The 24,544-nt window shown below is 49.8% G+C and overlaps 1 protein-coding gene across 1 annotated transcript in view; it reads right to left on the bottom strand.

Moving 5' to 3' along the window:
• RAB40B (RAB40B, member RAS oncogene family) overlaps positions 1–24,088 on the bottom strand; it is a 28,759-nt gene extending 4,671 nt beyond the window's left edge. The window contains exons 1-4 of the mRNA XM_073579669.1: positions 23,785–24,088; positions 18,772–19,030; positions 421–481; positions 24–84 (exon numbers count right to left, since the gene is read on the bottom strand). Coding sequence (XP_073435770.1) covers positions 24–84; positions 421–481; positions 18,772–18,913 — 264 coding nt within the window. The 5' untranslated portion in view covers positions 18,914–19,030; positions 23,785–24,088. The remainder of the gene's footprint in view (positions 1–23; positions 85–420; positions 482–18,771; positions 19,031–23,784) is intronic.
• Between the last annotated feature and the right edge of the window lie 456 nt (positions 24,089–24,544).

Here is a 24,544-nt window from a genome sequence, read left to right as displayed (position 1 = left end):
GCCCCTTCATCATGTGACCTCACCTGAGCCCCTCTGGAATATGAACGAAAAATAGTGCAAAATCTTCCTTGTCCTGATGTGTCCCTGCGGGAGAAAACGGAGGGTTAATACACGGACATTAAAGACCCCAGAGAAGCCACCCAGCGATCCAAGATCACAGCTTCTCTTGCGCCTGTGTCAGTCCTCACTGCTCCCCGGCATTGTATTACTGGCATTTGTGACCCCCTGTGCTCTATTTTTTTTTTTTAGGTTTAATTTCCAGTCCAGATTATTCGGCTTGCACAGGGTAGATACATTTCTGGTTCCTGCAGCCACCACCAGAGGGCGCTGACTGTGTACACCATCAGCATGCAGACATTAGGTGTGAGCTCCCCCTGGTGGCGGCTCTTCACAGTCAGGATTCTAACGTCTCCGACTCACCAGAGCTGCAGTTTTATGCGGCGTCCGTCCAGCAGTATGGTCGTGGTCTTGTAGTCGATGCCTACAGGGAGAGACGGGTGTTAGTAAATGTATGGAAGCAGCAGCAATGCACACAGATACCTTAATTAATGAGGACCTGTTGGGTGCCGGATTACTGGATATTTTGGATTATCAGGTCAAACTGTTGGGTATATGCTGTGGCATGCTGGGAGTTGTAGTTGGAGGGACGGTGCAGCGGGCTGTAATCAGGCTGGTGTGTCACAGTGCGCGTGGCGGTGGATGGTCGGAGTCGCGGGGGAGTGTGTCACCGCGGGAACACTGGCTGCACCGCCATTTTGTGCTCCCTGATTATTTTACACCCAGCAGAAAATCAGTGAAGCGATTTATCGAGCTGCCGTATCCTCCGACACATGGGGGGGTGACAGCAGAGAGGACGGAGGAGACCGGGGAGGAAAGCGCGTGGACAAGGGCACGGAGCGGAGACTGAGGGGGGCCGGGGACAAGAGGTGATGCAAGGGACAAGGGGTGAAGGGCGCAGAGCGGAGACTGAGGGGGGCTAGGGACAAGAAGTGATGCAAGGGGACAAGGGGTGAAGGGCGGGGAGCAGAGACTGATGGGGGCCAGGGACAAAAGGTGATGCAAGGGGTGAAGGGCGGGGAGCGGAGACTGAGGGGGGGCCGGGGACAAGAGGTGATGCAAGGGGACAAGGGCACGGAGCGGAGACTAAGGGGGGCCGGAAACAAGAGGTGATGCAAGGGGTGAAGGGCGCAGAGCGGAGACTGAGGGGGGCCGGGGACAAGAGGTGATGCAAGGGGACAAGGGGTGAAGAGCGGGGAGCGGAGACTGAGGGGGGCCGGGGACAAGAGGTGATGCAAGGGGTGAAGGGCGCAGAGCGGAGACTGAGGGGGGCCGGGGACAAGAGGTGATGCAAGGGGTGAAGGGCGGGGAGCAGAGACTGATGGGGGCCGGGGACAAGAGGTGATGCAAGGGGTGAAGGGCGCAGAGCAGAGACTGAGGGGGGCCGGGGACAAGAGGTGGTGCAAGGGGTGAAGGGCGGAGAGTTGAGACTGAGGGGGGCCAGGGACAAGAGGTGATGCAAGGGGACAAGGGGTGAAGGGCGGGGAGCAGAGACTGAGGGGGGCCAGGGACAAGAGGTGATGCAAGGGGTGAAGGGCGGGGAACAGAGACTGATGGGGGCCGGGTACAAAGGTGATGCAAGGGGTGAAGGGCGGGGAGCAGAGACTGATGGGGGCTGGGGACAAGAGGTGATGCAAGGGGTGAAGGGCGGGGAACAGAGACTGATGGGGGCCGGGTACAAGAGGTGATGCAAGGGGTGAAGGGCGGGGAGCAGAGACTGAGGGGGGCCAGGGACAAGAGGTGATGCAAGGGGTGAAGGGCGGGGAACAGAGACTGATGGGGGCCGGGTACAAAGGTGATGCAAGGGGTGAAGGGCGGGGTGCAGAGACTGATGGGAGCCGGGGACAAGAGGTGATGCAAGGGGTGAAGGGCGGGGAGCAGAGAATGAAGGGGGCCGGGGACAAGAGGTGATGCAAGGGGTGAAGGGCGGGAAGCGGAGACTGAGGGGGCCGGGGACAAGAGGTGATGCAAGGGGAGAAGGGGTGAAGGGCGGGGAGCGGAGACTGAGGGGGGCCGGGGACAAGAGGTGATGCAAGGGGACAAGGGGTGAAGGGCGGGGAGCAGAGACTGATGGGGGCCGGGGACAAGAGGTGATGCAAGGGGTGAAGGGCGGGAGCGGAGACTGAGGGGGACAAGGGGTGAAGGGTGGGGAGCGGAGACTGAGGGCAGACAGGGGACAAGAGATGACGAGTGGGTAGCAGAGACCGTGTGGGACAAAAGGCAAAGTGCGAGGACTGGGGAGGAGAACGAGGAGTGAAGAGAGGAAGCTGCAAGCACTGATGGGGAGGGGGACGTCACAGTGCACAGGTCGGGAGGGTGCTTACTGCAGCTACAGCCAGCTCCTTTGGGGCTGGGGATGAAACCGTGGCACATCACGGCCATTACATGTGGTAACACAACCACGGGAAACTAAAGGCTGCTCTGCTGCGTGAAACTGTTCTGTCCCTGGGGGACAGTGATCTCCTAGGAGGGAAATTGGGATGGCTTTAACCCCTGAGTTACTTGAAAGCACATCTTCATTCCTCCGGCTTCTTGGGAAAGCAGGGTTACACCGTCACCGCCATCTTTCCTTTTTCCTATGGAGGCAGTATGTCCGCCCCCCCCTCCCGGCTGTGGCTGGATATTTCCCATTCCCCTCAGGTCCGTGTTGTTGTTGTCGTCAGGGGCCTCGTTAGTTATTCAACAAGCGGCGGCGTGTAAGAAGCCGGACATGAGTGGAATAATTCAGCGCCGGGGCCTCGGCGGAACAAACGCTGCAGTGTCTTCTGTAATCAAGCTACGCTGGCCCTTTAAATATGTGGGAGGGGACACAAGACATTGAGTCAAAGGGGAGGAGCTTACTAAAAGCAACACTTAGTGATTTTGGGCAAGTTGCTCGTGCTCTGTAACCATGGAAACACATAGGTCTGCATAGGAGCTGTGTAAACACAAAACGACAAAATGATTACACGACCGAGAAAAACACGAGGATCAGCTGTCTGACAACCGTTACTGACAACTAGATGGCTGCGGTAACGTGGCTTCCTGGGCCAGGACGGGCGTCGCACTCCCGCAGCTGGAGGCTCATGAAATATTCACCGTCGGCCTCGTTCACTTATCTATTATTTACCCTGAGAGCTGCGCTCGTCACACAGGTCCGCGCCTCGGCTGCCGCCATCGCCAGGGCTCGTCGGGGACGCCGCGAAAATCTCAGCTGTCAGAGACGCCGCCACATTATCTTACAGGAGGAAACATGGCTTCGCGCAGCTCGTCTTAAAGGGATTTTCCATATCCCTGTAATGGTGGTTACGAGGGTGGGAACGCTGGGAGACGAGCCCTGTGAGAGGGAAAATGGATAACGGCTGCCATTTTTTGCGGCTGTCGCCCCAGCAACAACAAAATGGGATTCCCTGTCGCTATGGAAACCTGAATGACGGCAGCCATATTGTTTGTGGCCCAGCTTTTCCCATACGAGAGGACAGCTTCACACTTATCTGGGTTCTATTTTTAAAGGCGACCATTTGCCCCTGGAGGGGCCCCTTCAAATATCCCAAGTGCCGCCATTTTGATATGCACGAGAAGGGGAGTTGCCCACGGCAACCAATCAAATCAGTTCTTTCATTTTCTATCTAAATTCTGATTGGTGGCTGGAGAGAAGCAATAAATCCCCTTTGTCACGGACACCCAATCAGATCAACCCTCTCATTTTCTACTTTGAAGTGGGAAAATGAAAGCTGGAATGTGAGTGGGTACTTCAGGTAACCAGGCATGAAGAATTGCTCCTAGCAACCAATTTACTCCAGCTGGTTGCTAGGGGGGCAAATAAGGAGATGGATTCAAAGTTATGGGCCGGGGCGACCACTTTTACCGTGACGAGGCACAATTTCAGCAGATTGGGGGTCCGGGCCCTTGTGAGTGAGGGGTCACTTTTAAGCAGAACACAAGGTGCGGGCGGAAAGGACGACCCCATTCCCTGGAGTTGCCTCCGCTCGTCATGAGTCACGTCCAGGGGGTCTGCTGTGCGATGAGGAACGTGTGAGCCGAGGGGTTAATCAGTATAATTAGTAGCTCTGGGCCCATCGTCGGGGTGTAATTACCTTGGGTGGGTGAGAGGGGGCGTTATCACCATCTGTTTTTATATAATTACCCGACTGCCCCCCCCCCCCCCCCCCGGTGACAGCAGCGGCCGGCCCTCCATGAGTGTGAATTCGGGGGGCCGCCACCGCTGACTAAAGACATGGAGTGTCGGGAGATATAAAATGTAGAGGAGCCGAGGACGTGGTGGTGTTATGTAAGAACTGCGGGGGAGAGGAGATGACGAGGAGGATGAGGATGTCACTCAGGGTCTAACAGACCATCCCCTAAATGTGAGGCCTGGGTGTGAGGGGTGACCATGGCAGATGGCGGCTCTTGTTTGAGGGCGACACCAGCAAAAGGTGGGTCCGGTGGGGAACAGGTAAGTGGCGGCCCCCCGACAGATGGCAGGTAATGTAGGAGGCACTGTGGGGGAAGAGGGGTGGCCAGTGCCGTGGAGCAATGGAAGGCGGTCTGGTGTCAGGTGGACGGCTGGGTGCGTCACTTGCCAGGAAACATGTACGACTGGGACGGGGAGTGGTGCCGCTCCGCAGGGGTCACGGTGACCCCTGCCACCTCCCTATGCTCTCTGGATGGATCCCGCTGGAGCGCAGACCTCTTACCAGAGCCTCGCATCGACGTGGTATTCCGCCATCTGCAGACCGTGACCTCCGTGCGTCCTCGAATCTCCGTCCAAGTGCAAAGTGGTTAATGGTCCCAGAGAGCGCGGAATATTGGAGGCAGCTGCTGATGATTACAGCAAGCACAACCCCCGAGAACGCCGACCAAGAGAAGGGGCCCCGGAATTCGCCGTCACGGCCCATCACTGTACAATCTGCCCTTCTACTCCAGTCACACAAATACTGGGGCTGCGAGGGTCCCGGACACCAGCTCCCTCCGCTCCGGCTGGAACCGGCTATCTCCGTCCTGGCGCCGGACCAAGATCTATCTTGGGGCACTATTACCCTGGTGCACCCTGGGAAGGCACGGCCGCTACTAATCCATTGCTTTTCACAGCTGAGGATTTGTTACAGGCCAACGTGTGAAATTCCAATAATCCGGAATGCCACACGAAAGAATCCTCAATTTTTGGAAATTGGCTGCACAGAAAGCAGCAAATGGTTTCTACAAAGCGACTATCTGCGCCGCCCCATTAAGTCCCCCCTCCCCATAGGATGACATTAATAAGGCAGCGGAATATTCCGTGGCGGAGGCTGCTGGGAGCGGAGTGACAGCTCCGGAGCGGTGAAGACCGTCTAATTATTCCGTGTGAGCTCCCGCTCTTCAGAAAATCGCTCTTTGTGCCAATGTGGAAGGAACAGCGGTAGGTGGGCGTGCGGCACTGAACGTGCAGGCTCACAAATTACTTTCCTGGCAGCTGCCGACACTTAAAGGGGTACTGCGCCGAAATATTGGCCAGGCGCAGGATCACAGGGTGACAGGTAGCAGAGGGAATAATGAAGGGGTGAAGTTTTTCCCCCCCAACTCAGACATGGAGGAACGTGAACCGTGCACGGCACTGATGCTGGGGTGTAAACAACGAGCAGCCAGCCAAGATCTGGATTATCCAAGCTCGGCCGTCCAAAGTCATCGGCCCGTGCCAAGGACTCGGTATGTGGGAGGGTGCAGTGTGTGCGAGGGTGCCACTGCCAAAAGCCGCCAGATACTACACCTCACTCCGCGCAGCAGAAAACACAAATCTCACCACTGAGGGTTAACACAGCAGAACCTCCGGAGCAGCACTCAGAGTTCTGCACAAATCCAAAGGTCAAAGCCACCCACATGCATTCCTGTGCAACCTGCAATAAAGAGTCTAAAAAATGGGGATTGATACGTATCACTGTCTTTCACACCATGAACGTGGGCGCACCGTCATCCCCCACGGGGCCCAAGAGAGGGCGCGCCGTCATCCCCTCAGGGCCCCATCTTCCTCAGGTTAATCAGGAGAAAGGCGACCGAGGCGACTGCTGGAGAAAGGCGACCGCTGGAGAACGGAGACAGAGGCGACCGCTGGAGAACGGAGACAGAGGCGACCGCTGGAGAACGGAGACAGAGGCGACCGCTGGAGAACGGAGACAGAGGCGACCGCTGGAGAACGGAGACAGAGGCGACCGCTGGAGAACGGAGACAGAGGCGACCGCTGGAGAACGGAGACAGAGGCGACCGCTGGAGAACGGAGACAGAGGCGACCGCTGGAGAACGGAGACAGAGGCGACCGCTGGAGAACGGAGACAGAGGCGACCGCTGGAGAACGGAGACAGAGGCGACCGCTGGAGAAAGGAGACAGAGGCGACCGCTGGAGAAAGGAGACAGAGGCGACCGCTGGAGAAAGGAGACAGAGGCGACCGCTGGAGAAAGGAGACAGAGGCGACCGCTGGAGAAAGGAGACAGAGGCGACCGCTGGAGAACGGAGACAGAGGCGACCGCTGGAGAACGGAGACAGAGGCAGGGTAAGAGACAGGAGTTTTAGGGGGTTCTTAACATGGGAAAAAATATCACCATGTTAAAAGGGATGAATAAGTATGATCTACAAGGAAATCCCACCAGGAACTGCCAAACGTCTCCTATTTGTTTCTTTCTAGAACAGTGCCACGTCTGACCACAGGTCATGCCTGGTACTGCAGCCATATCCACAATTACTTCACTACCTGGCCACCATCCATAGACCGGGAGGAAAGCAGCCATGTTTTTATTATTTTGGACAACTCCTTTAGTGGCTCCCCATTCTGTGTAAACCGTACAACCAGTACTCACTGGTTTTCAGTGAACTAACCATCTATAAACCAGAGAGGATTTGCAGAACTGATAATGCTCTTAAAAAACGCAACGTCTCGGCACTTAAAGGGCCGGACATGCAATTAAAGCTCGGTGCCCCTTGGACGGTCCCTTTTCCTCCTCACATTTCCTATATCCTGTATCCTCGCTCTCCTTCCATCATAATCCGGACAGGAAATACTGAGAAAATTGCTGGGCGTGAGAGGAGTCATGGCAACCATATATTGGGGGCCTGGGGAACGCTGGGAGTTGTAGTTTTCCATGAAGATATTCTGCCTGAAATCAGCATACAGGGCCTAAAGGTCTCCAGCCAATGTGCTCAGCACTGTACTGCTGGTGACGGATCCTGGACGATCATCATGATTTAAAGGGCACTTGGGAAATCTCATGAAATGTGCACAATCCTGCTCATTCCCACGGACATGACGGCGGCGTGTCACGGCAAGAAACAGCCTGCGGACGGGAGACGGAGGGTGACATCATGGTGTCTGGAGAACCGGTACAGCAGGTTGTACAGAAGCGATCTGTGATCAACGGGGTCCGAGCTCTACAAGATGGGAAGAAAATCATAAAGAGTCCTCCTTGGTGGGGCAGCTGCCCAGCACCTTCCATCCTCAGCGACAGACGCAGCCTCCCGACCCCTCCAGGCCTCCGCGACAGAGGGAGCCGCCCGACCCCTCCAGCCTTCCGCGACAGAGGCAGCCGCCCGACCCCTCGGCGACAGAGGCAGCCGCCCGACCCCTCGGCGACAGAGGCAGCCGCCCGACCCCTCGGCGACAGAGGCAGCCGCCCGACCCCTCGGCGACAGAGGCAGCCGCCCGACCCCTCGGCGACAGAGGCAGCCGCCCGACCCCTCGGCGACAGAGGCAGCCGCCCGACCCCTCGGCGACAGAGGCAGCCGCCCGACCCCTCGGCGACAGAGGCAGCCGCCCGACCCCTCGGCGACAGAGGCAGCCGCCCGACCCCTCGGCGACAGAGGCAGCCGCCCGACCCCTCGGCGACAGAGGCAGCCGCCCGACCCCTCCAGCCCTCCGCGACAGAGGCAGCCGCCCGACCCCTCCAGCCCTCCGCGACAGAGGCAGCCGCCCGACCCCTCCAGACCTCCGCGACAGAGTCAGCCGCCCGACCCCTCCAGACCTCCGCGACAGAGGCAGCCGCCCGACCCCTCCAGCCTTCCGCGACAGAGGCAGCCGCCCGACCCCTCCAGCCTTCCGCGACAGAGGCAGCCGCCCGACCCCTCCAGCCTTCCGCGACAGAGGCAGCCGCCCGACCCCTCCAGCCTTCCGCGACAGAGGCAGCCGCCCGACCCCTCCAGCCTTCCGCGACAGAGGCAGCCGCCCGACCCCTCCAGCCTTCCGCGACAGAGGCAGCCGCCCGACCCCTCCAGCCTTCCGCGACAGAGGCAGCCGCCCGACCCCTCCAGCCTTCCGCGACAGAGGCAGCCGCCCGACCCCTCCAGCCTTCCGCGACAGAGGCAGCCGCCCGACCCCTCCAGCCCTCCGCGACAGAGGCAGCTGCCCGACCCCTCCGCGACAGAGGCAGCTGCCCGACCCCTCCGCGACAGAGGCAGCTGCCCGACCCCTCCGCGACAGAGGCAGCTGCCCGACCCCTCCAAACCTCCGCGACAGAGGCAGCGCCCGACCCCTCCAGCCCTCCGCGACAGAGGCAGCGCCCGACCCCTCCAGCCCTCCGCGACAGAGGCAGCCGCCCGACCCCTCCGCGACAGAGGCAGCCGCCCGACCCCTCCAGCCCTCCTCGACAGAGGCAGCCGCCCGACCCCTCCAGCTCTCCGCGACAGAGGCAGCCTCCCGACCACTCCAGCACTTGCACAGCACCCGATATGTGATGGCAGAGATTTGGAAATGGTGGTGCTTATCAGCAGCAGGTTGTGACCACGACTCATGCTCAGGAGCCTTCCTCTGTCCCCCTAGTGCTGCCAGCGTCCAGATCAGGCAGATATGACAGTATACAGCGTCCAGAGACCAATGCAGAACTAGGTCAACAGCATATCCATGACGCACCTGTCCTTAAGAAGAGAAATCCTTAATCCTGCTATACGAGAAAGTTGTGATGAATGATGATGATGATGGCGCGGCTCCCCCCCAACAAGGTCTTATAGGGCTACACTACGGTCCTGAATTAACCCAGAAGTTGGAAAAATCCTCATAATCCAGCACGTATCAGAAATAACCCAGTGCCAGAACTGTGCCGGATAACTGGGGAGACCTTGGAGGGCAACTACTAGCCCCATTGTGGTGTTCGTACATACATAAAGGGGTCTCCAGCAGGAGACCCCGGGGAGAAGTCACGGGTGTAGTCTGACTGATACATATAGTAATATCACATGACTGTGCAAGAAATTGGATCACCGGCCCAGGACCGCACCTTGCACGCGGCTCAGGGAGTCGCCCTCGACGGGTGAGAAAGTCACTGCAGCTCCTGAGAGTCTCGCAGCGGGAAGGAGAGAAGCGCTCGAGGTTCTGTCATTACATAACAAAGTGGGAGTGGAGACATTAACTGTGCTGAGGACTCGTTACAGTGTGTCAGTCTACACTGCAACGCTCCTAGCTGCTGCGTGAGCCGGACCTCCAGGCATGCTGGCACTTATACTTCTGAAACAGCTGGAAAGATAAAGGGTCCAAATCATTGCCTGAGATATAAACTGAGGAAGGTGACGGGAGCAATGGGTATTTGTATCTATAGCTAAGCCCGTATTATAGCGGCACGTAAGGGGGATTTATGTAACCTGTCAAATTAAGTCTGAAGACAAATCACTGATGATCTCCCAACACGACGCAAACCGGGAGAAGCTCAAACCATCAGCTATAAAACCACAACTGTAGTAGAAAGTACAACACAAACCTGACTCCATCAGAAACCAGATCATTTCACTTCAGTCCATCCGTCAAGTGCAGAGAAATAATACAGCCGAGAAAGACACCAAGCATCACACCGTTCTACTGTGTACAAGTCTATAACTACTATAATACTGCCCCTATGTACAAGAATATATCTACTATAATACTGCCCCTATGTACAAGAATATAACTACTATAATACTGCTCCTATGTACAAGAATATAACTACTATAATACTACCCCCTATGTACAAGAATATAACTACTATAATACTGCCCCTATGTACAAGAATATAACTACTATAATACTGCTCCCTATGTACAAGAATATAGCTACTATAATACTGCCCCCTATGTACAAGAATATAGCTACTATAATACTGCCCCCTATGTACAAGAATATAACTACTATAATACTGCTCCCTATGTACAAGAATATAACTACTATAATACTGCTCCCTATGTACAAGAATATAACTACTATAATACTGCCCCTATGTATAAGAATATAACTACTATAATACTGCTCCTATGTACAAGAATATAACTACTATAATACTGGTCCTATGTACAAGAATATACTATAATACTGGTCCTATGTACAAGAATATAACTACTATAATACTGCTCCTATGTACAAGAATATAACTACTATAATACTGTCCCTATGTACAAGAATATAACTACTATAATACTGCCCCCTATGTACAAGAATATAACTACTATAATACTGGTCCTATGTACAAGAATATACTATAATACTGGTCCTATGTACAAGAATATAACTACTATAATACTGCTCCTATGTACAAGAATATAACTACTATAATACTGTCCCTATGTACAAGAATATAACTACTATAATACTGCCCCCTATGTACAAGAATAGAACTACTATAATACTGCCCCTATGTACAAGAATATAACTACTATAATACTGCCCCTATGTACAAGAATATAACTACTATAATATTGCCAACTATGTGCAAGAATATAACTACTATAATACTGCCCCTATGTACATGAATATATCTACTATAATACTGCCCCTATGTACAAGAATATAACTATTACAATACTGCCTCCTATGTACAAGAATATAACTACTATAATACTGCCCCCTATGTACAAGAATATAACTACTATACTACTGCCCCTATGTACAAGAATATATCTACTATAATACTGCCCCTATGTACAAGAATATAACTATTATAATACTGCCTCCTATGTACAAGAATATAACTACTATACTACTGCCCCTATGTACATGAATATATCTACTATAATACTGCCCTTATGTACAAGAATATAACTACTATAATACTGCCCCCTATGTACATGAATATAACTACTATAGTACTGCCCCCTATGTACAAGAATATAACTACTATACTACTGCCCCCTATGTACAAGAATATAACTACTATAATACTGCTCCTATGTACAGGAATATAACTACTATAATACTGCCCCTATGTACAAGAATATAACTACAATAATACTGCTCCTATGTACAAGAATATAACTACTATAATACTGCCCCTATGTACAAGAATATAACTACAATAATACTGCTCCTATGTACAAGAATATAACTACTATAATACTGCCCCTATGTACAAGAATATAACTACTATAATACTGCTCCTATGTACAAGAATATAACTTCTATAATACTGCTCCTATGTACAATATAACTACTATAATACTGCCCCTATGTACAAGAATATAACTACTATAATACTGCTCCTATGTACAAGAATATAACTACTATAATACTGTCCCTATGTACAAGAATATAACTACTATAATACTGCCCCCTATGTACAAGAATATAACTACTATAATACTGGTCCTATGTACAAGAATATACTATAATACTGGTCCTATGTACAAGAATATAACTACTATAATACTGCTCCTATGTACAAGAATATAACTACTATAATACTGTCCCTATGTACAAGAATATAACTACTATAATACTGCCCCCTATGTACAAGAATAGAACTACTATAATACTGCCCCTATGTACAAGAATATAACTACTATAATACTGCCCCTATGTACAAGAATATAACTACTATAATATTGCCAACTATGTGCAAGAATATAACTACTATAATACTGCCCCTATGTACATGAATATATCTACTATAATACTGCCCCTATGTACAAGAATATAACTATTACAATACTGCCTCCTATGTACAAGAATATAACTACTATAATACTGCCCCCTATGTACAAGAATATAACTACTATACTACTGCCCCTATGTACAAGAATATATCTACTATAATACTGCCCCTATGTACAAGAATATAACTATTATAATACTGCCTCCTATGTACAAGAATATAACTACTATACTACTGCCCCTATGTACATGAATATATCTACTATAATACTGCCCTTATGTACAAGAATATAACTACTATAATACTGCCCCCTATGTACATGAATATAACTACTATAGTACTGCCCCCTATGTACAAGAATATAACTACTATACTACTGCCCCCTATGTACAAGAATATAACTACTATAATACTGCTCCTATGTACAGGAATATAACTACTATAATACTGCCCCTATGTACAAGAATATAACTACAATAATACTGCTCCTATGTACAAGAATATAACTACTATAATACTGCCCCTATGTACAAGAATATAACTACAATAATACTGCTCCTATGTACAAGAATATAACTACTATAATACTGCCCCTATGTACAAGAATATAACTACTATAATACTGCTCCTATGTACAAGAATATAACTTCTATAATACTGCTCCTATGTACAATATAACTACTATAATACTGCCCCTATGTACAAGAATATAACTACTATAATACTGCTCCTATGTACAAGAATATAACTACTATAATACTGCCCCCTATGTACAAGCATATAACTACTATAATACTGCCCCTATGTACAAAAATATAACTACTATAATACTGCTCCTATGTACAAGAATATAACTACTATAATACTGCCCCATATGTACAAGAATATAACTACTATAATACTTCCCCTATGTATAAGAATATAACTACTATAATACTGCCCCTATGTATAAGAATATAACTACTATAATACTGCTCCTATGTACAAGAATATAACTACTATAATACTGGTCCTATGTACAAGAATATAACTACTATAATACTGCCCCCTATGTACAAGAATATAACTACTATAATACTGTCCCTATGTACAAGAATATAACTACTATAATACTGTCCCTATGTACAAGAATATAACTACAATAATACTGCTCCTATGTACAAGAATATAACTACTATAATACTGCCCCTATGTACAAGAATATAACTACTATAATACTGCCCCTATGTACAAGAATATAACTACTATAATACTGCTCCTATGTACAAGAATATAACTTCTATAATACTGCTCCTATGTACAATATAACTACTATAATACTGCCCCTATGTACAAGAATATAACTACTATAATACTGCTCCTATGTACAAGAATATAACTACTATAATACTGCCCCCTATGTACAAGAATATAACTACTATACTACTGCCCCTATGTACAAGAATATATCTACTATAATACTGCCCCTATGTACAAGAATATAACTATTATAATACTGCCTCCTATGTACAAGAATATAACTACTATACTACTGCCCCTATGTACATGAATATATCTACTATAATACTGCCCTTATGTACAAGAATATAACTACTATAATACTGCCCCCTATGTACATGAATATAACTACTATAGTACTGCCCCCTATGTACAAGAATATAACTACTATACTACTGCCCCCTATGTACAAGAATATAACTACTATAATACTGCTCCTATGTACAGGAATATAACTACTATAATACTGCCCCTATGTACAAGAATATAACTACAATAATACTGCTCCTATGTACAAGAATATAACTACTATAATACTGCCCCTATGTACAAGAATATAACTACAATAATACTGCTCCTATGTACAAGAATATAACTACTATAATACTGCCCCTATGTACAAGAATATAACTACTATAATACTGCTCCTATGTACAAGAATATAACTTCTATAATACTGCTCCTATGTACAATATAACTACTATAATACTGCCCCTATGTACAAGAATATAACTACTATAATACTGCTCCTATGTACAAGAATATAACTACTATAATACTGCCCCCTATGTACAAGCATATAACTACTATAATACTGCCCCTATGTACAAAAATATAACTACTATAATACTGCTCCTATGTACAAGAATATAACTACTATAATACTGCCCCATATGTACAAGAATATAACTACTATAATACTTCCCCTATGTATAAGAATATAACTACTATAATACTGCCCCTATGTATAAGAATATAACTACTATAATACTGCTCCTATGTACAAGAATATAACTACTATAATACTGGTCCTATGTACAAGAATATAACTACTATAATACTGCCCCCTATGTACAAGAATATAACTACTATAATACTGTCCCTATGTACAAGAATATAACTACTATAATACTGTCCCTATGTACAAGAATATAACTACAATAATACTGCTCCTATGTACAAGAATATAACTACTATAATACTGCCCCTATGTACAAGAATATAACTACTATAATACTGCCCCTATGTACAAGAATATAACTACTATAATACTGCTCCTATGTACAAGAATATAACTTCTATAATACTGCTCCTATGTACAATATAACTACTATAATACTGCCCCTATGTACAAGAATATAACTACTATAATACTGCTCCTATGTACAAGAATATAACTACTATAATACTGCCCCCTATGTACAAGCATATAACTACTATAATACTGCCCCTATGTACAAAAATATAACTACTATAATACTGCTCCTATGTACAAGAATATAACTACTATAATACTGCCCCATATGTACAAGAATATAACTACTATAATACTGCCCCTATGTATAAGAATATAACTACTATAATACTGCCCCTATGTATAAGAATATAACTACTATAATACTGCTCCTATGTACAAGAATATAACTACTATAATACTGGTCCTATGTACAAGAATATAACTACTATAATACTGCCCCCTATGTACAAGAATATAACTACTATAGTACTGCTCCTATGTACAAGAATATAACTACTATAATACTGCTCCTATGTACAAGAATATAACTACTATAATACTGTCCCTATGTACAAGAATATAACTACTATAATACTGTCCCTATGTACAAGAATAGAACTACTATAATACTGCCCCCTATGTACAAGAATAGAACTACTATAATACTGGTCCTATGTACAAGAATATAACTACTATAATACTACCCCCTATGTACAAGAATATAAATACTATAATATTGCCAACTATGTGCAAGAATATAACTACTATAATACTGCCCCTATGTACATGAATATACTACTATAATACTGCCCCTATGTACAAGAATATAACTACTATAATACTGCCTCCTATGTACAAGAATATAACTACTATAATACTGCCCCTATGTACAAGAATATAACTACTATAATACTGCCCCTACGTACAAGAATATAACTACTATAATACTGCCCCCTATGTACAAGAATATAACTACTATAATATTGCCAACTATGTGCAAGAATATAACTACTATAATATTGCCAACTATGTGCAAGAATATAACTACTATAATACTGCCCCTATGTACATGAATATATCTACTATAATACTGCCCCTATGTACAAGAATATAACTATTATAATACTGCCTCCTATGTACAAGAATATAACTACTATAATACTGCCCCCTATGTACAAGAATATAACTACAATAATACTGCTCCTATGTACAAGAAAATAATTACTATAATACTGCCCCTATGTACAAGAATATAACTACTATAATACTGCCCCCTATGTACAAGAATATAACTACTATAATACTGCCACCTATGTACAAGAATATAACTACTATAATACTGCTCCTATGTACAAGAATATAACTACTATAATACTGCACCTATGTACAAGAATATAACTACTATAATACTGCCCCTTATGTACAAGAATATAACTACTATAATACTGCTCCTATGTACAAGAATATAACTACAATAATATTGCTCCTATGTACAAGAAAATAATTACTATAATACTGCCCCTATGTACAGGAATATAACTACTATAATAATGCCCCTATGTACAAGAATATAACTACTATAATACTACTCCCTATATACAGGACTATAACTTCTATAATACTGCTCCTATGTACAATATAACTACTATAATACTGCTCCTATGTACAAGAATATAACTACTATAATACTGCTCCTATGTACAAGAATATAACTACTATAATACTGCCCCCTATGTACAACTACTATAATAGTGCCCCTATGTACAAGAATATAACTACTATAATAGTGCCCCTATGTACAAGAATATAACTACTATAATAGTGCCCCTATGTACAAGAATATAACTACGATAATACTGCTCCTATGTACAAGAATATAACTACTATAATACTGCCCCCTATGTACAAGAATATAACTACTATAATACTGTCCCCTATGTACAAGAATATAACTACTATAATACTGCCCCTATGTACAAGAATATAACTACGATAATACTGCTCCTATGTACAAGAATATAACTACTATAATACTGTCCCCTATGAACAAGAATATAACTACTATAATACTGCCCCCCATGTACAAGAATATAACTAATATAATACTGCTCCTATGTACAAGAATATAACTACTATAATACTGCTCCTATGTACAAGAATATAACTACTATAATACTGACCCCTATGTACAAGAATATAACTACTATAATACTTCCCCCTATGTACAGGAATATAACTACTATAACACTGCCACTATGTACAAGAATATAACTACTATAATACTAACCCCTATGCACAGGAATATAACTACTATAATACTGCTCCTATGTACAAGAATATAACTACTATAATACTGACCCCTATGTACAAGAAAATAACTACTATAATACTGCTCCTATGTACAAGAATATAACTACTATAATACTGCCCCCTATATACAAGAATATAACTACTATAATACTGCTATGTACAAAAATATAATTACTATAATACTGCCCCTATGTACAAGAATATAACTACTATAATACTGCCCCCTATGTACAAGAATATAACTACTATAATACTGCCCCATATTTACAAGAATATAACTACTATAATACTGCCCCTATGTATAAGAATATAACTACTATAATACTGCCCCTATGTATAAGAATATAACTACTATAATACTGCTCCTATGTACAAGAATATAACTACTATAACACTGCCCTCTATGTACAAGAATATAACTACTATAATACTGCTCCTATGTACAAGTATATAACTACTATAATACTGCCCCTATGTACAAGAATATAACTACTATAATACTGCCCCTATGTACAAGAATATAACTACTATAATACTGCTCCTATGTACAAGAATATAACTACTATAATACTGCCCCTATGTACAAGAATACAACTACTATAATACTGCCCCTATGTACAAGAATATAACTACTATAATACTGCCCCTATGTACAAGAATACAACTACTATAATACTGCCCCCTATGTACAAGAATAAAACTACTATAATACTGCCCCTATGTACAAGAATATAACTACTATAATATTGACCCTATGTACAAGAATATAACTACTATAATACTGCCCCTATGTACAAGAATATAACTACTATAATACTGCTCCTATGTACAAGAATATAACTACTATAATACTGCCCCTATGTACAAGAATATAACTATTATAATACTGCCCCCTATGTACAGGAATATAACTACTATAATACTGCCCCCTATGTACAAGAATAAAACTACTATAATACTGCCCCTATGTACAAGAATATAACTACTATAATATTGACCCTATGTACAAGAATATAACTACTATAATACTGCCCCTATGTACAAGAATATAACTACTATAATACTGCTCCTATGTACAAGAATATAACTACTATAATACTGCCCCTATGTACAAGAATATAACTATTATAATACTGCCCCCTATGTACAGGAATATAACTACTATAATACTGCCTCCTATATACAGGAATATAACTACTATAATACTGCCCCTATGTACAAGAATATAACTACTATAATACTGCCCCCTATGTACAAGAATATAACTACTATAATACTGCCCCTATGTACAAGAATACAACTACTATAATACTGCCCCCTATGTACAAGAATATAACTACTATTATACTGCTCCTATGTACAAGAATATAACTACTATAATACTGCCCCCTATGTACAAGAATATAACTACTATTATACTGCTCCTATGTACAAGAATATAACTACTATAATACTGCCCCCTATGTACAAGAATATAACTACTATAATACTGCCCCTATGTACAAGAATATAACTACTATAGTACTGTCCCCTATGTACAAGAATATAACTACTATAAGGGTGTGTGCACACGCTGCGGATTTTGCTGCGGTTCCGCAGCGGTTTTGGCCGCTGCGGACCCGCAGCAGTTTCTGCTGCGGTGTACAGTACAATGATTCCCTATGGGAATCAAAAACCGCAGTGCAGACGGTGCGGAATTTTCCGCGCGGATTATCTGCGGTTTTCAATCCGCAGAAAGAATTGACATGTCAATTCTTTCTGCGGATTCTCCTGCGGTTTGCCATCTCCTCCATTGAGGAGATGAAAAACCGCAGGGCAAAACCGCAGAGCAATCCGCAGGTAAAACCGCAGGTCTTTTGACCTGCGGTTTCACCTGCGGATTGTACAAAATCCGCGCGGATGAATCCGCACCTTTTCCGCAGCGTGTGCACACAGCCTAATACTGCTCCTATGTACAAGAATATAACTACTATAATACTGCCCCCTATGCACAAGAATATAACTGATATAATGCCACCCCCTGATGGTGCTGCATAGAGAGGTACAGATATGAGACTCACCCATGTTATATCCATAAGGGGACTCGGTGGCGCCGTCCTGCAGACTTGCCAGGATTTCCCCTTTCCCCACATCACTGTCCCCAACCAGCAGGAATTTCAGCAGGAAGTCATATGCTTTGGCCGGACTTGCTCTGTGGGTCATTCTCTTTCCTGAGAGACTCTGCAGTTTGGGGGTCCTCAGCCCATCATGAGATCCGGCAGATGAGGGTCACTCGGATGTAACAGACGGGAGACTCATGGCCACAATCCGGGAATAAGTCTGAGGACAAAACAACAGAACGTTGGCAGGAAAGAAGAAGCAACAGAGCAGATACACAACGGACAACACTGACACTGTGATATATGTGATATATGTATGATCTATAGAGCACCTCCGCACATCTATAGATCACACATATATACACTGCTCAAAAAAATACAGGGAACACTTAAACAACAGAATATAACTCCTGTGAAATCAAACTGTCCATTTAGGAAGCAACACTGTTTGACAATAAATTTCCCATGCTGTTGTGCAAATGGAATAGACAACAGATGGAAATTATTGGCAATTATCAAGACACACTCAATAAAGGAGTGGTTCTGCAGGTGGGGACCACAGACCACATCTCAGTACCAATGCTTTCTGGCTGATGTTTTGGTCACTTTTGAATGTTGGTTGTGCTTTCACACTCGTAGTAGCATGAGACGAACTCTACAACCCACACAAGTGGCTCAGGTAGTGCAGGTCATCCAGGATGGCACATCAATGCGAGCTGAGGCAAGAAGGTTTGCTGTGTCTCAGCGTACTGTCCAGAGGCTGGAGGCACTACCAGGAGACAGGCCATTACACCAGGAGACGTGGATGGGGCCATAGGAGGGCACCAGCCCAGCAGCAGGACTGCTACCTCAGCCTTTGTGCAAGGAGGAACAGGAGGAGCACTGCCAGAGCCCTGCAAAATGACCTCCAGCAGGCCACAAATGTGCATGTGTCTATATAAAGGGTTAGAAACCAACTCCATGAGGATGGTCTGAGTGCCCGACATCCACAGATGGGAGTTGTGCTCTCCGGCCCCCCTCTGTCCCACACTCACTCCTCCGGCCCCCTCCCCTGCACTCTACCGGCACCTCCCGCACTCCTCCGGCCCCCTCTCCTCTCTCTCTCCCGCACTCCTCCGGCCCCCTCTCCTCTCTCTCTCCCGCACTCCACCGGCCCCCTCTCCTCTCTCTCCAGCACTCCACCGCCCCCTCTCCTCTCTCCCCCGCACTCCTCCGGCCCCCTCTCCTCTCCTCTCTCTCTCCCGCACTCCTCCGGCCCCCTCTCCTCTCCTCTCTCTCCCGCACTCCTCCGGCCCCCTCTCCTCTCCTCTCTCTCCCGCACTCCTCCGGCCCCCTCTCCTCTCTCTCTCCCGCACTCCTCCGGCCCCCTCTCCTCTCTCTCTCCCGCACTCCTCCGGCCCCCTCTCCTCTCTCTCTCCCGGACTCCTCCGGCCCCCTCTCCTCTCTCTCTCCCGGACTCCTCCGGCCCCCTCTCCTCTCTCTCTCCCGGACTCCTCCGGCCCCCTCTCCTCTCTCTCTCCCGCACTCCTCCGGCCCCCTCTCCTCTCTCTCTCCCGGACTCCTCCGGCCCCCTCTCCTCTCTCTCTCCCGCACTCCTCCGGCCCCCTCTCCTCTCTCTCTCCCGCACTCCTCCGGCCCCTCTCCTCTCTCTCTCTCCCGCACTCCTCCGGCCCCCTCTCCTCTCTCTCTCCCGCACTCCTCCGGCCCCTCTCCTCTCCTCTCTCTCTCTCCCGCACTCCTCCGGCCCCCTCTACTCTCTCTCTCCCGCACTCCTCCGGCCCCCTCTCCTCTCTCTCTCCCGCACTCCTCCGGCCCCCTCTCCTCTCTCTCTCCCGCACTCCTCCGGCCCCCTCTCCTCTCTCCCGCACTCCTCCAGCCCCCTCTCCTCTCTCTCTCCCGCACTCCTCCGGCCCCTCTCCTCTCTCCCGCACTCCTCCGGCCCCCTCTCCTCTCTCTCTCCCGCACTCCTCCGGCCCCCTCTCCTCTCTCTCTCCCGGACTCCTCCGGCCCCCTCTCCTCTCTCTCTCCCGCACTCCTCCGGCCCCCTCTCCTCTCTCTCTCCCGGACTCCTCCGGCCCCCTCTCCTCTCTCTCTCCCGCACTCCTCCGGCCCCCTCTCCTCTCTCTCTCCCGCACTCCTCCGGCCCCTCTCCTCTCTCTCTCTCCCGCACTCCTCCGGCCCCCTCTCCTCTCTCTCTCCCGCACTCCTCCGGCCCCTCTCCTCTCCTCTCTCTCTCTCCCGCACTCCTCCGGCCCCCTCTCCTCTCTCTCTCCCGCACTCCTCCGGCCCCCTCTCCTCTCTCTCTCCCGCACTCCTCCGGCCCCCTCTCCTCTCTCTCTCCCGCACTCCTCCGGCCCCTCTCCTCTCTCCCGCACTCCTCCAGCCCCCTCTCCTCTCTCTCTCCCGCACTCCTCCGGCCCCTCTCCTCTCTCCCGCACTCCTCCGGCCCCCTCTCCTCTCTCTCTCCCGCACTCCTCCGGCCCCCTCTCCTCTCTCTCTCCCGCACTCCTCCGGCCCCCTCTCCTCTCTCTCTCTCCCGCACTCCTCCGGCCCCCTCTCCTCTCTCTCTCCCGCACTCCTCCGGCCCCCTCTCCTCTCTCTCTCTCCCGCACTCCTCCGGCCCCCTCTCCTCTCTCTCTCCCGCACTCCTCCGGCCCCCTCTCCTCTCTCTCTCTCCCGCACTCCTCCGGCCCCCTCTCCTCTCTCTCTCCCGCACTCCTCCGGCCCCCTCTCCTCTCTCTCTCCCGCACTCCTCCGGCCCCCTCTCCTCTCTCTCCCGCTCCCTCTCCTCTCTCTCTCTCCCGCACTCCTCCGGCCCCCTCTCCTCTCTCTCTCCCGCACTCCTCCGGCCCCCTCTCCTCTCTCTCTCCCGCACTCCTCCGGCCCCCTCTCCTCTCTCTCTCCCGCACTCCTCCGGCCCCCTCTCCTCTCTCTCTCCCGCACTCCTCCGGCCCCCTCTCCTCTCTCTCTCTCCCGCACTCCTCCGGCTCCTCTCTCTCTCTCCCGCACTCCTCCGGCCCCCTCTCCTCTCTCTCTCCCGCTCCCTCTCCTCTCTCTCTCCCGCTCCCTCTCCTCTCTCTCTCTCCCGCACTCCTCCGGCCCCCTCTCCTCTCTCTCTCCCGCTCCCTCTCCTCTCTCTCTCTCCCGCACTCCTCCGGCCCCCTCTCCTCTCTCTCTCTCTCCCGCACTCCTCCGGCCCCCTCTCCTCTCTCTCCCGCTCCCTCTCCTCTCTCTCTCTCCCGCACTCCTCCGGCCCCCTCTCCTCTCTCTCTCCCGCACTCCTCCGGCCCCCTCTCCTCTCTCTCTCCCGCACTCCTCCGGCCCCCTCTCCTCTCTCTCTCCCGCACTCCTCCGGCCCCCTCTCCTCTCTCTCTCTCCCGCACTCCTCCGGCTCCTCTCTCTCTCTCCCGCACTCCTCCGGCCCCCTCTCCTCTCTCTCCCGCACTCCTCCGGCCCCCTCTCCTCTCTCTCTCTCCCGCACTCCTCCGGCCCCCTCTCCTCTCTCTCCCGCACTCCTCCGGCCCCCTCTCCTCTCTCTCTCTCCCGCACTCCTCCCTCTCCTCTCTCTCTCTCCCGCACTCCTCCGGCCCCCTCTCCTCTCTCTCTCTCTCCCGCACTCCTCCGGCCCCCTCTCCTCTCTCTCCCGCTCCCTCTCCTCTCTCTCTCTCCCGCACTCCTCCGGCCCCCTCTCCTCTCTCTCTCCCGCACTCCTCCGGCCCCCTCTCCTCTCTCTCTCCCGCACTCCTCCGGCCCCCTCTCCTCTCTCTCTCCCGCACTCCTCCGGCCCCCTCTCCTCTCTCTCTCTCCCGCACTCCTCCGGCTCCTCTCTCTCTCTCCCGCACTCCTCCGGCCCCCTCTCCTCTCTCTCTCCCGCTCCCTCTCCTCTCTCTCTCCCGCTCCCTCTCCTCTCTCTCTCTCCCGCACTCCTCCGGCCCCCTCTCCTCTCTCTCTCCCGCTCCCTCTCCTCTCTCTCTCTCCCGCACTCCTCCGGCCCCCTCTCCTCTCTCTCCCGCTCCCTCTCCTCTCTCTCTCTCCCGCACTCCTCCGGCCCCCTCTCCTCTCTCTCTCCCGCACTCCTCCGGCCCCCTCTCCTCTCTCTCTCCCGCACTCCTCCGGCCCCCTCTCCTCTCTCTCTCCCGCACTCCTCCGGCCCCCTCTCCTCTCTCTCTCCCGCACTCCTCCGGCCCCCTCTCCTCTCTCTCTCCCGCACTCCTCCGGCTCCTCTCTCTCTCTCCCGCACTCCTCCGGCCCCCTCTCCTCTCTCTCTCTCTCCCGCACTCCTCCGGCCCCCTCTCCTCTCTCTCCCGCTCCCTCTCCTCTCTCTCTCTCCCGCACTCCTCCGGCCCCCTCTCCTCTCTCTCCCCCGCACTCCTCCGGCCCCCTCTCCTCTCTCTCTCCCGCACTCCTCCGGCCCCCTCTCCTCTCTCTCTCCCGCACTCCTCCGGCCCCCTCTCCTCTCTCTCTCCCGCACTCCTCCGGCCCCCTCTCCTCTCTCTCTCCCGCACTCCTCCGGCTCCTCTCTCTCTCTCCCGCACTCCTCCGGCCCCCTCTCCTCTCTCTCTCCCGCACTCCTCCGGCTCCTCTCTCTCTCTCCCGCACTCCTCCGGCCCCCTCTCCTCTCTCTCCCGCACTCCTCCGGCCCCCTCTCCTCTCTCTCTCTCCCGCACTCCTCCGGCTCCTCTCTCTCTCTCCCGCACTCCTCCGGCCCCCTCTCCTCTCTCTCTCCCGCACTCCTCCGGCTCCTCTCTCTCTCTCCCGCACTCCTCCGGCCCCCTCTCCTCTCTCTCCCGCACTCCTCCGGCCCCCTCTCCTCTCTCTCTCTCCCGCACTCCTCCGGCCCCCTCTCCTCTCTCTCCCGCACTCCTCCGGCCCCCTCTCCTCTCTCTCTCTCCCGCACTCCTCCGGCTCCTCTCTCTCTCTCCCGCACTCCTCCGGCCCCTCTCCTCTCTCCCGCATACCATGGACCGCACTCACCTCTCCCGTCTCCAGTAGAACCCCTGTCTGCCAGACGTGGAGAATGCCGCTCTGCCTGACAGCTACTGTCCTGCCTCTCGGCCTCTGATTGGCCAGTGTGACAGTTGCTATGGGATCAGCCTCCTCCTAATGGCTAATCATCCCGTCAGTCACCTGGTGGGCGGAGCTTTATCCCGTTCCTGTGTTCGCCTCCAGGTAAAGGGAAAAGCAGGCGTGACCAGGAAAAGCGATGGGCGGGGCCTACGTTGTTTACAAACGCGCGTTGAACTCTTGGAGCATGCGCAAATCATGGACTGTCGTAAGACACACAGTGTGCCGGAAAGTCAGCTGTGATCATCCACAGAACCAGAAAAGGTCATTACTCTACTAAATACATAATAAACATGACAGACCCTGTATCCTACACCCCCAACTGCAGGACGTGTCCGGTCCTGATTCCCCCTCTGTATATCTCTCCCGTCGCCCTGATCTCCCCTCTATAAGTCTCCCGTCCTCCTGACCCCTCCTCCATATAGGGCTCCCGTTCCCCATGATCTCCCCTCTATATGTCTCCTGTCCTCCCCTCTATATGTCTCCCGTCCCCCTGATCTCCCCTCTATATATGTCTCCCGTCCTCCTGACCCCTCCTCTATATATGTCTCCCGTCCTCCTGACCCCTCCTCTATATATGTCTCCCGTCCTCCTGACCCCTCCTCTATATATGTCTCCTGTCCCCCTGATCTCCCCTCTATATATCTCTCCCGTCGCCCTGATCTCCCCT

Source organism: Dendrobates tinctorius, unplaced genomic scaffold (assembly GCF_039654945.1).
Source record: "Dendrobates tinctorius isolate UK_male_01 unplaced genomic scaffold, ASM3965494v1 ptg000063l, whole genome shotgun sequence".
NCBI classification, from domain to species: Eukaryota; Metazoa; Chordata; class Amphibia; order Anura; family Dendrobatidae; genus Dendrobates; species Dendrobates tinctorius.
This window is presented reverse-complemented; position numbering and strand designations above follow the sequence as displayed.